Source organism: Thermobia domestica, chromosome 1 (genome assembly GCF_964235325.1).
Source record: "Thermobia domestica chromosome 1, izTheDome1.hap1.1, whole genome shotgun sequence".
NCBI lineage: Eukaryota > Metazoa > Arthropoda > Insecta > Zygentoma > Lepismatidae > Thermobia > Thermobia domestica.
Genome location: NC_137454.1, coordinates 372,429,473 through 372,443,146, shown reverse-complemented (window position 1 = coordinate 372,443,146; position 13,674 = coordinate 372,429,473). Strand labels below are relative to the sequence as shown.

General features: G+C 37.6%; 1 protein-coding gene across 2 annotated transcripts in view; it reads right to left on the bottom strand.

Moving 5' to 3' along the window:
• LOC145664377 (uncharacterized) overlaps positions 1-9,626 on the bottom strand; it is a gene marked incomplete at its 3' end in the record, with an annotated part of 102,035 nt that extends 92,409 nt beyond the window's left edge. Inside the window, 2 exon segments of one of the 2 annotated variants that reach the window (XM_081731031.1) lie at positions 1,237-1,410; positions 9,107-9,626. In XM_081731031.1, the coding sequence (XP_081587157.1) occupies positions 1,237-1,410; positions 9,107-9,523 (591 nt within the window). 2 annotated transcript variants of the gene reach the window in all.
• Between the last annotated feature and the right edge of the window lie 4,048 nt (positions 9,627-13,674).

The window sequence follows — 13,674 nt, the reverse complement described above, 5'->3', positions numbered from 1 at the left end:
CTGGTGCAAATAAGGAAAACTTCACTTTGGATGGCTGGCCTGTAAAAGCATTTACACTTTTTCGACCGAATATTCCCATCGGTACTCGACCGCGGTAAAGCTTTTACACTTTTTCGACCGAATATCCTCATCGGTAATCGACCGCGGTACTGCTCGCACCAAAGGCGGTTAAGTTCCCAAAATATATGCGGTATGTGCTATAGATGTTTTTTTGTAATCCTTTGTTTAAAAAATGGAAGGGGTCTTCTTGGAGTCATCTTGGATTCAGCAATATAGGGTAACATAGATGGCATCTGGTACATATTTGTTAAAGGACCTATTCACTAACCTGTTTATGTCCATATGTACATTATAAGTGTATAAAGGGGTAACCGTCAAGAGGCCTCATCCCGGCGAAATTAAAATACCGCTGATTTTACAGTAATTATGTGATATCTTCAAATAGATAAAAGATAATTGAAATATGGAACAAGAGCGCCCTAGACAATATTATTTTGCGTGAGGTACCGTTATTACAAGTCACCTAGTGGCTTTCCGTTTCCAACCGTTTAGAAACGCGAAAATAAATGCCGATTTTCAAAATGGCCAGAAATCGAAAGCAGATAAGTGGAACGTGATAACGATATCTCATGTAAAATGATATTGTCTAGGACACTCTTGTTCCACATTTCGATTATATTTTATCTATTTGAAGATATCACATAATTACTGTAAAATTAGCGGTGTTTTAATTTCGCCGGGATGAAGCCTCTTAAGATAAAATATCGTATTTAAAAGGACAAAGACATTATATCTTAATATTCTTGTATCAAATTATAATAAATACAATTTCAAACATTCTTTCACTTCTTCCTCAGTGTATAGTATTTTGGCATCATTTCACTCTGGAAAATCTCGTAACTTTAATAAAATAAAAGTCAATAAAATTTTATTCAAACTTATGTTATGTAAGACAAAAATGTTGAAATATTCCTTTGCAAAAACCGTTACTAGATAGAAAAGGTTTTACTGTTCAGTGTACTGGAAATAACCTCCAATATTTCTCTAATTTCTACATTTTCTACATTTAATAATCACAACAATCGAAAACGAGTTTTTGATGAACAATGCGCTAATCGTTACATTAAATGCGCTGCCAAGTCTGTTTTCATTATTCTTGGGTAACCCAGTATCTACTTCGGTAATAACATCTAAAGAACTACGTGGTTTGCATAATATTTATGAAATTATACTTACTATGTTTGACGTATCAAAGCTAGCCCCTCTTTTCAGTAACTCTGCAGCTATGTCATGAAATCCAAGTTTCGCGCAAACATGGATGCAACTGTTACCAGCTACATCAACAATATTGCAATCTGCGCCCGCCTCCAGCAGCGGAGCCACACAGTCCTTCCGTCCACATTCTATTGCCTGCAAATTGAGAACAAAATGTTAGTACAAACCAAATTACTCATAAAGCATTATAGAACGATGTAATGTAATTGGCGCGCACAAAAATATTTTAATTTTCTTAAAAAATATTTGTTTACCTCTGCGGTTTGTATTAATAAAGCAAAAATCTTTCAACACTTTTTTTTTTTTTTTTTTTAAAGTCGGGAGTGGGTGTGGTAGGGAACAGTTTCGTACTAAGGAAACTTTTTAGGATAGATCATTGAATACACGAGAAGGAGTCAGAAAATAAATTTCCTCTCCTTTTCCATCCGAGAAATCGTCAACCAATGAGCAAACAAGACATAGTTTAATGCGCGAGTCATCCATACTTCATTTGATGACTTACGACCACGATCCTGCAGCTGGAACTATTGCAGTGTTAGCAGGAACTTAAGTATGGAGATCTGAACAATCAATGTTCATCTGTATTGTCATATACTGACAAGATTGTAGTGTGTTATTCGTAGGAAGCGTCCTGGCTTTCTGACATCAGGCGTTCTCCTTTTGGACGACAATGTGAGACCACAGTCCTCGGCGAGAATGCAAAACTTTTTTACCATCCTCGGTTGGGAGCGCCTTGCCGATCCGCTGTACAATCCCGACCACATGTCCAGAGACTTCAACCTTTTTCCAGCATTGAAGAATGTTCTCAATATATATGCACAACACGCATTTTTTCTAAGCAAGGTTTTTAAAACCTTGTAGGGCTCTATGACAAATCCATCAATGTCTGGTTCTTGTGTGAAAAAATAAAATAAACTTTGTTTTTTTATCCTCGAATCATATTATTTGTCTTGCACAGATATCTCTGTCTATAGCTGGCAGGGGAAACTTAATATAATTTCCAACTTACTGTCATACCCAACAATCCGAACTGATAGTTTTTGTACGAGAAGCACTTTCTGTTATGTCTTATTTTATTTTCCCGCCAAGTGAGAAGAAATACTTGCAAGTGTTGAAAGCGAACTGCAACTACACAAAAAGTGAAACATTATAGAATACTCGCACTCTTTCTTTACTTGAAAAGAAATTACGAGGAGCGTACTAAAATGATTTACATTTTTATTTTTTCACGTGCATACACGTTACATAGTAACTGATATATCAACTTTCTTAACATAATCTCTCCTTTAATACACTTTTGTCAGCGGTATATTAGCTTCAGAAAACCTCCTAAAACCAACTGTTTGACGTCCCACGCAGCTTGTTCAAGTTAATGAGAATCACCAAATCGACAACCAAGCTGAGATCTTTTCATTGTCTCGAACAGATCGTAATCGCTGCGAGCCAAGTTCGGAGAGCAGAGATTGTGTAACAGCACTGTAAACACTAGTCCATCAATAGCAGTATTAGTTTTCCGGCTGGTGTGAGGGCATGCACTTTCCTGGCCGCTACCTTTGAATGGCACGAAGTAAGCGTCTGAATGTCTCAACATACGCTGCACTATTAATCGTGGCGCCAACTTCCAGCCAGTCGACCAGGATAATGCCTTTCGTATCTCAGAACACTGTAGTCATACGCTTCCCAGCTGAAGGTGTTGTTCAAAATATCTTTGGCGGTGGACTGTCATGATGTTTCCACTGAGTTGATGGCTTCATATCCGTCGGCTCATGGTAACGGAGCCAGGTCTAATCACCAGTCACAACCCTATACATGAAATCTTCGGGATCATGACATGGCGTTGCAAAAGTTCTCTCAACACGTCCACTAGACATTGTTTTTGTTCTGCAGACAAGAGTTTTGGAGCCTATCTTGCACTGACCTTCACAAACTGTAAGTGACTGTACACGATGCTCTGTTTCTTGTTGGTCCTGTGGCAGCCTTCATTTCAGAAAATGTGACAAATTTGTTCTCTTGAATAGTCCTCTCTACCATGGCGATAATGGCTGGTGTTGTCACTGTCATTTTCCTTCCTGAAATGCTCCTGTTTTTCGTCAACATGCTACCCACCTTCCAACCTTCTACCCAGTTTACACTGTTTTCCGTGACGATGCATGTTCTCCATATACTGCTACAAATCGCCTATGGATTTCAGCAGCGGTAATGCCCTCTTTCCACAGGAAAAACTGTCCTCCATAATCACTTTCCATGTTGTCCGTTAGTAACACTCACAGGGATCAAGAAATGGTCTGCACAGGATACTGCTGTCGTTCCCGTTACCAGTAACGCTCCTAATTTGTAGATGAAGGTCCTAGGTGAATGTAAGTAAATTCTCAACGTCCACTGGGAAGGCACCTCACTGTACTTGTAGCGAGAAAAAATTGTCCCTCGTAAATTAAATATTTTGTTTATTTACCAGTGATTATATCCTGTAAGTAAAGAGAGGGCAAGATAAATGCAAAACAAAAGGCATTCGAGAAAATATTTACTGATGGAAGTTATAGAATGCGTAGCTTCTCACGATTGTTTATCTGGTATGATTTCGGCATGCAATCCTATTGCCTACGACAGCCAGACACAAGATCAGGAGACTTGGCGTGACAAATACAACTGCATGTTATTTATAATCACTAACAGGTGCTATGGAGCACATTCTCATAAAGCCGTTTAGCAGCGAGGCTATATGAGACGTGAACTTACCGTTTAACGTAAGATCCGAACCACATGAGCTTTCGACGGAAATCAAAACCAGGTCTTGCGTCCCAAAGTTGCATGCGCTAACCCCTTAGCCACGAGTAAGCGCTCTATTACAAAACAAGAAAACAGTACAGGATGTCAAATTAATGTTTTCCAGCTAGCAGAAAATATCTTGACGTTTGAACTCATAAAGAAAAAAAGAAGTACTGGGTACTACAGTTTGTTTAGCTTTTTATACGTTATTTAGTTAGTCTTTTTTATAGAAAACATCAAAATCAGTAATAACTTATTTTTAAAAATGTATATAAAGGTATGTAAATAGTAACGTATTGGTTAGTTTTTATATTGATAAAGCTAAGCTAAGTTGTCAGTTAGCGTGTGCAGTGATAAAGAACATCTTGAACAGCTATCGATTTCATGCATTTTTTAAATTTAATGTCCCAAGATTATTTACCGAGGCTAAGGGAGACCGTAATAATGAGATGAATGTCAGTAATGAAGAAAATATGTTTCCTGTCAAGAGTTGACTAAGTTAACAAATGCAATCTTTAAGTTTGTTTTACGTCCCATGGTTACCGGCTATGCTAAAGGAGAGACGGCGATGATGAGAAATGAAGGAAATGGTGGAATGAAGAAAGTGAGAGGAAACGGGAGAACCTCGACAAAACTCTCACACACGGTTTTTGTCCACCACGAAGTTCATTTGGCGCGAGTTGGGATCGAACCTAGGACCCCATGGACGAGGAGGATTTAGGATTTGGATTTCTGGGCTTTCGGCATCTAAGGCCATGTAGCCCTTCACGATTTGAGGGATGACGTCCCTCGGCGAGCACACAATCCGGGGAAAGGGAAGGAAGAAAGGATTGGGAAAGGAAGGAAGCGGCCTGGGACCTATAAGTTAGGTACCACCCCGGCATTTGCCTGGAGTGAATGAGGAAAACCCAGGAAAACCTCATTCAGGGTGGCTGGCCTGAAAAAGCTGTTACACTTTTTCGACCGAGTGAACCCACCGGGAATCGAACCCGGGACCGCTCGCACCCCATGGACGAGACGTGAACTCTCTACCACTGAGCCACCGCGACCCAATGACTAACTTAAATAACATGTAAAAATTACTGTGAAATCGAAGCTCTTTATTTAGTAGATGGTAGCAAGACTGGCTGTCGAAATCCTACCACGAATATAACCAATACGAATTCCCTGGGCATATAAAAGGTGAATGTTAGTGAATTTCAAAATAAAACTCTAAAATTGAAACTTAGGAGCGTTCCAGAACTCAGAAAGTACAATAAAACCTACTAAATTTGACATCATCTGATTTTAAAAATAACGTAAGAACTGGAGAAAAATGAGAAACTGTAAAAGTATGAATTAAAAAGAAAAAAAAAGTCTGAAAGGAACATAAAATGAAAAAAATGAAATCTTTAAGTTTTACGTCCCACGGTTATGCCGATTAGGCTAAAGGAGACGGTGATGATGAGAAATGAATGAAATGGTGGAATGAAGAAAGTGGGAGGAAACGGGAGAACCCCGAGAAAACCCATGAGCACGGTGTTTGTCCACCACAAAGTCCTCACGGCGCGAGCTGGGATCGAACCAGGGACCCCAAGCACCGGAGGTGAACGCTCTACCATTGAGCCACCGCGCCCCCTTGAAAGGAACATATGACCATAATATATATATATCGGAAAGGCAATCTACAATTTAAAGCCAAGCCAAATCAGGAAGTCTAGAACTTTTTAAACCTACAACCCCTCTTTTTTCCCCTCCTCAAAAAAAAAAAAATAAATAAATAAATAAAAATAAAAATAAAAAAATAAAACTCTTACCAAAAACATACTTCAAAACTTGGATTGAAATAATAAGATTAACGTAATCATAATTACTTTCTTTAGCCGTGTTTCTTAGTACACGCATAGTTTCGGAATTGGCTTAAAATAGCCTATGTATTTATCAAGAAATCATCAACAAAACAGAATACTATTGAAGAAAGAAAAAGAAGAAAAAAAGAAGTTCGGAAATCATGGAATTTTGTTTGTGCTCGATCAAATTCGCTGTAATAGTGTCTAACTGTAATCTATTATATAAAAATAAAAAGGATTTTGTTTCACTGCATCAGAGGAAAACGGCTAAACCGTATGAAATGAATTTTTGAATGTAGTTGTCACTTACTTGAACTTGAGTTTTTGTCATGTCGAGATTATCGGATTATCAAAATTGAATATTTCACGATCATGTCAAGTTAGGAAGACGAAACTTGGTATACAACTTCAATGAAAAAAAGAGGACCGTATTCCAGTGTATTTGATAATACAAGTTTTAAAGGAGGCATTTTCCATAAACTGAAAGCAATGTTGCTTGCTGTTTGTGATCGCATTACAAGGAAATGGTTGAAAATTTGAAATGAGCTTTTGAACATAGTAAAAGAATCTACTACCTTGAGCTTTGTTTTTATCATATTACTTCGATTCAAGGGCACATTCTAGGGGGCAGGCGTACAGCAGGTTGAAAATTTATGTAAAGAAATATAGTATGTCACGAGGCCAAGTTTGGAAGACTAAACTCGGTATATAAACTGCCCATTACAAATAAATGAATTGAGTTGATTTTGAGTTTCCTACTGATCAACATGGAATCCGAACCACATGAGCTCCGCCGGGAACTGAACCCGGGTCTCCCACGCCAATACAAATGAATAGACAAGCGTTTCAGCGTGTTTGAAAATTTTCGTATTAAGGGGAGAGAGGATTTTCTATAATTCCTTTCTTCACATTGAAAGTGATGTTGCCTGTTTCTGACTGCATCACAGCAAATCGGTTGAACAGTTTGAAATGAATTTAGAACACAGTACCTACCTCGAATCTTTTTCTTTCTTTTTTTAATGTTACTGTGACTAAGAAGCGAATCCAAATTGAAGTAGAAGTGGTTCAAAAATTCAGCCAAAAGGACAGTATCTCTTGAGCCTATTAAGTTAGGAAGTTGAAACTCGGTATATACAGTCAATACGAGGACATTTTTTTTTTTTTTTTTTTTTTAAAGGGGAAGAACATGATCATTTTCTATAATTTCTTTCTTCATATTTAAACTGACATTACCGTTACTTTTTCCAGATATTAATATAATAAATTATTGGATTAATTTTCGAGATTGTCCTCCGTTTTTTATAAAAAAAAAAAATTAGGAAAATTTACAGGAGAAATGAGGTAAGAAATGATGATTTGGAGTTTGTATGTGACGTTTTGGTGTGTACGTTTGGCAGTAATGTTTAATACGAGAAAAGATATGTAGAAGTGGGTACTATTTGCAAGACGCAGAAGATTTCAATGATTCAACAACATGATAGTTGTACATGATGGCGAATCGGTGCGTTGAATGTAATATTTGGCTTAAGTTTAGAGTTGCCCCTCCAGTCTGAAGGTGCCCTTGGACTTTGCAACATACAAAAAACAGTGCTCAAAGAATTTGAAAAATTTTTACATTTCACTTGACTTCAATACTCCGTGGGCTTCACAAAAATTTAAAAGGTTTTCTTCATTATTCTTGCGCATCCGTTACACCTGTTCGCCATATTCGCCATATTTTACAAGCACCATGCTGCTGAAACCTTCCGCGAATGCTTCCGCATCCGGCAAATAGTACTAACTTCCACATATCTTTTCTCGCACTAAACATAACTATCCTGCCGAACTTACATTCCTAAACGTCAAATAAAAACTTCAAATTATCATTTCTTACCTCATTTCTCTTGTAAATTTTCCTGATTTTTATAAAAAGCGGAGGGGAAACTCTAAACTTAACCCTAATATTTTTGCATTGAGTTTTACAGAATTATATAAGAATAACGAAGAGAATCTATTATTTTTTTATGAAAACCACAGATTACTGAATTCAAGTGATAATTGAAACTATGAGAACCGGGTCTAATCTAGTTTAAAGTTTTACCGAGTAACCTAACTTACCCTAACCTAGAGGCATTCCTAAACTTAAGCCAAATTATTTTTCACTAGCTGAATCTTCGCTGTCTACACAGTGCATTATTTTTATATCAGCATGAATTCTCACTATATCTATACTTTACAGACACAAATGAAGGGCAGGACGACACACAAAAGAAGTGAATTACTATAGACAAACATATACACATAGCATTGTAATATACATATGTTGGGATGAGTTTGTGAAAAATTTAGAAAAGTGATATATGATGTGAAATAGAATTTTTCTTCTTATAAATACATGTCCGATTACGCCTCATTGTGGTTCTACAGGCTTCTGAAGTTACCAGCATGCAATAAATTTTCCCACTCATATTAAAGCAAAGCGCCTACAATGTCCATCAACCCACTATACATAGCTCTTCTACTGAACACATGGATATACACGTTACGTTAGCCACGCCACAACAACAATGCTGATCTTATGGGATCAAACTGACCCCTAAAACGTTGAAAAGAAAAATAATGGCATCTTTTCTAAACTTTCAATGAAAAGTGGCAATTCTACACAAAATTCGAAATCAACCAGTGAAAACGGCACCTTCCTAGAGCTTGTCGTTTCCGAAACCTCACTGTCAAAATAATCGGCCACAAACATATAAACTTTTCTTGACCACAAATATATGAACTTAGCATTTTAATACATAGTTTTAATTTTTCATTTTAATTCGTTAGAATTTTCATTAAGTTTCCTAACTATCCATATTTGAACCATAAAATTACCAACCCGGGTTCGATTCCCGGCGGGAGCTCATGCGGTTCGGATTCCACGTTAATCAGTAGGTCCACGTCTCATATAGCCTCGCTGCTGAACGGGACGTTAAACTCAAAATCATAATCATAATAAAATTACCAATTTTGGTGTCACTACTATGTCAATCTACATCTATAGTCGAAAGAGAACCTTTAGACTATGCATATTGAGTACATAAAGTACAGCTGAACCTGGTGGAGCTATAACAACACCGACTGGTTCAATATGGAATACAGCGGTGAACTATTATTCCTGTGGCGATGAACCTTAGGATACAACACATAACCAAGGGGTAAAAAGTTTAAAACTCACCGAAATTCTTATTTAAAATGTAAATACCAGGACTTACTCTTAAAAGTGGAGTTTTTCCGTCACAATCGCAAACATTCACTTTTGCTCTGTTACTTATCAGGAACACCAAAACATTACGGTTTCCTTGGGAAGCTGCCAAATGCAAGGGCGTTCTATTGAACCTATCAACAACATTTAAGTCTGTTTTCTTTGAATTCAATTTTAACTTGTCAATATTTCCCTGCAGGGCAGCTTTATGTAATTTGCTAATTGTCTTGTCCTTAATGTTAATATCAATACTGCACCCCCTGACATCCTCTAGGGAACTATGTAGCTGTAATTGATTACTTGGTTTGCTATCTAACAGCCCCAAACCGCCACACGAATTCCGCGATTCAACCGAACTTGCACTTGTACTCCGCCGACATTTACTTTCTTCTCGTCTTCCTTTCACAAACTGAATCACTTTTTTCATATTAGGAACTTACTTTATAGCTCTACCAATTATAACAATATCAGACTCTATGTCAAAACGCATCCCACCATCTTCTGTTTGTTTACAGTACCAAACTGTGGTAGTACAGTCCAGCAGGGTTGCCATGCTTAAGATTCGCAACTGTGTCTGTGCCAAACACAAATGTAAATTTATGTTATATTTTGGGCGTAATTCCATACCAGCCTTAACAAAACCTGTGGAGCGTACGGAATGCAAAACTTTTGAAAAAAATCAATTATAATTATTATGCCTATTATCGCAAACCAAAAATCAGATTTTAGGTTGTGTCTACGCAATGCAAAATTTGTGTTTTGGTTTGCGATAATCGGTACCATAATCCTAATTGCGGTTCATAAATTTAGCGAAAATAGGCACAGAATGAGGTCCATTATGTAAGATGTTTTCAAGTACTCTAGATGTTTTCAAGTACAAAAGAAGTAATAGTGTCGCGAGTGATAATTTAATAGTTGATTTGTAGGTATCACATCAGTCCACATATATCATATATGAGCTCCTTGGTAAATAAATGTCAAAGTACGTTGGATAGATCGTCTGCTGCCATTGCGCAGTGAGGTAGAAAGAACTTGGTTGAACGTTCCCACGCGAGTGGCTGCGAGATGGGTAAGCGCGAACTCATAGATTAACGAATAGAAGCAACAAATAACAAATCGCTGATATTATTTAGTCTTTGCTTTGAGGTGTTGAATCAAAACGCTAATAATCAGGGGTGGACTGGCCATAATCAAGGACCGGCCCGATGGCCGCTGCGCCCTCCTCACATCAGTGCCTTTGCGCCCTCCTCGGGAGGGACTAAGACCCGTCTTAGCCTCGGGAAGCCTCCTCTCTGAACACATTAAAAAAAACAAAGCTACATAATTATTTTATAAATTCGCTAGCCTTTGGCCAGCTAGGGCCCCACCCCAGACCCTGGTATTTGTTCGGCCTGCGGCCTCGCTCTTTCTGTTTTCGGCGTGGGAATGCTATTAATGATATTAGATTTACCCCTAGATTTCAGTATTTGCTCAGCCTGCGGCCTCGCCCTTTCTGTCTTTGGCTTTGGGAATGTCATTATAATGATCTTAGTGACCCTGAAATTTATAGATTTGACTCTAATATCGGTCATTTTGGATGATTTTTATATATCAACCCTCCCACCCCCACTGCTCCGCCCCCTGATCCCGTCTTTACTCGGCCTACGGCCTTGCCCTTTCTGTTTTAGGCTTTGGTGGTACCATTAATGATCTCAGCGACTTCGAAATATATTGATTTGACTCTAATCTCGGTCATTTTGGATCATTTTTACATATCTCTCTCTCCCACTCCCGCCGTTAGGGGCGCTAGTGGCGTTATATACCAAGGCTGTTTTATGTCACACTATAAGCTATATGTTTTCAAAATTTCGTTAAAATTATTTTTCTCGTTCTTACGTTATACCATTAAAACCATTCCTACTGTTATAACCCCAATTTAAATACCATTGGGTTCAAGTTTCTACCCCCTCCCCCTCTGCAAAGTTGGGGAGACTTGGGGGTTGCTAACCCCGACAGTGTTGATTACCTGGTACCAAAGAATATTTATGCCAAGTTTGCTCAAAATCGGTTGAACCGTCTAGGAGGAGATGTGGAACATACTCATACATACATACAAACATACAATGGCATTTATAATATAGTAGATCAGGGCCGGCGCTAGCAGTTTTGCCGCCCTGGGCGGTACTTTCAAATGCCGCCCCTTTAATCCACAACCCTTGTTTTGACAGAAGACCGCCCAGGTAGGTATAAGGAAAAGTAAGATACCATATTTAAAAACTTGTATGAAAAGGAAAAGTAAACAAAAAATTGAACTACCTCTCTCGAATGCTTACGTAGTATTTAAACGACTCCATATATGACAATATTCAGTATGCTCGATTTCGCTGTACGTGATATACAGCAGAACATACAGTTTTCTTTTAAAAAAAATATATGCTTTAGTCCAACTAAGAATTTTAATGTTTAAGCTTATTTTATATCAAAAGGTGTTTCCAATAGAGTATGGAGCAAAAAGATAATATAGTGAATCAAATATTACGGTAAAAGTAAATAATTAGCTTAAGACTTATAATGTACTAAAACACAATAGAAATACTCAAATTTAACACACTTTAATTGAAAAAACTTTTCTTGCTTTGATATGATCAAATTCCTTTATCACATTTGCGTAGTCCAATATTTCAGCCAATTAATGTTCCATTGATATCATCACTAGACCACTTAAACGTGTTTGAGATATGGAAGAACGTAGATAGCTTTTAATAAGCTTAGAGTAAGTTTCGAAAATGAAATGAAATGAAATCTTTGAGTTTTACGTCCCACGCTTATGCCAGTTAGGCTAAAGGAGACGGTGATGATGAGTAATGATTGAAATGGTGGAATGAAGAAAGTGGGAGGAAACGGGAGAACCCCGAGAAAACCCACGCACACGGTGTTTGTCCACCACAAAGTTCACTTGGCCGGGGCTGGGATCGAACCCGGGACCCCTAGCACCAGAGGTGAACGCTCTACCACTGAGCCACCGAAGCCCGTAAGTTTCGAAAAATTTCTTTCTCTACTTGCCGTGGTTATTGGTAAGGTAAACAAAATCATAACTGCAACACTGACATAGGGAGCAAAGTAATATTCCTTAATTAATTTTAGTCTCTTTTGGTGAACTTTTAGGCTTAATTATAGCGGTTAATAGTTTCAGTTCGTCTTTCAAATCACTGGGGTTAATATCTTTCAATTCTTCGCGTATTAAAATGCAGGCACTTTTCAGACAAAAGTTCAGGTGGCATATCGTTCAGATTACTTATGTCGTAAAGAAAATCGAAATACTCGCTGTGATGTTTAAGTTGCCCAAGCCTTTCTCTTAAATCTAACACAATCACGTCTAGAAGTTAAAATCGATAAAAATCGATCTTGCATCTTGTTTGTGGATCTTCAATAGCTTCATCTTCTGCTTTCTATTGAAACTGTCTCTTCTTTCGACTTCGAGCTTGCACTGTATTACCTATCCATGGATCATCCATATCTAATGCTGATGACAACTCCATCTCATCAACTAAGTAAGATTGAAACTTTGCATCATTTCTGCTCCTCTGAAAGTTCTCAGATTTGTTTTAAAGAAACCTTACTGCATCAAACACATGAGAATCAATGCTTTGGATACTTTTGTTTACTATGTTTATGTGGAGTGAAAAGTCATACCACATAACGAGTGAGTAAAGAAACTAAAGCCACGCAGCTGGTTTGCTATACACAGAGCATCATGGGCGATCATTCTATCTACTATATAGTCGTTACTTATTTGAAGTAAGGTATCATAAACCTCTATTTGATATCTAAGTGGAGTCAGAGCATTAACTCGACTCTCCCATCTCGTGGTGCTGAATGGTTTCAAAGTGAGGCTGCTAATACATATGTTCCTTTAGTATGGCCCAACGTTGAACTGACGCAGAAAAGAAGTCATAAACTTTTCTTTTAGCTATACAAAAAAATGAAACGGTGGACTGAGATGTGGCTGCACCATTAACGACAAATTTTAGTAAAGGAACATAGAAGGCTTGGGAATTTATTTTTGCTTTTCATATTGGAACTATTGTCATATGTTTGGCCCTTCATATCTTCGATAGAAGTTCATTTCTTTTAGCTGTTTAATTATTACTTCTGTCAGTTCTAGCTAGACCAGTGATGTCTTTTACTAGTACGAAACCAAGAAAGTGTTCGCAAATTTTTATAAGCTATTCTCCATTACTGTATGTAATTTGTACAAAACGAACGATCCTTTGCTCTGTACCAGAAATATCTGGTGTACTGTCTAGCACTATAGTATAATATGTTGCAGCTCTCAACAAAAACAGTATTTTACTTTCAATTTACTCACTAAGAATAGGAATAAAAAAGTTTTGGACATTTTTCCTTAGTAATGGTGGTATTTATTTTGCCCTCCCATGGTTCTTTTAATGTGTTCGGCCATGATTTGTATTGCTTAAATATAAAAACAATTATATATATATATATATATTGTTGATAAGACATGATAATGAACAATTTGTAAATTGGTTAAAAACTTCCTGCTAGAACCTAAATGTCTCTAGGTACTGTAGGCTAGAA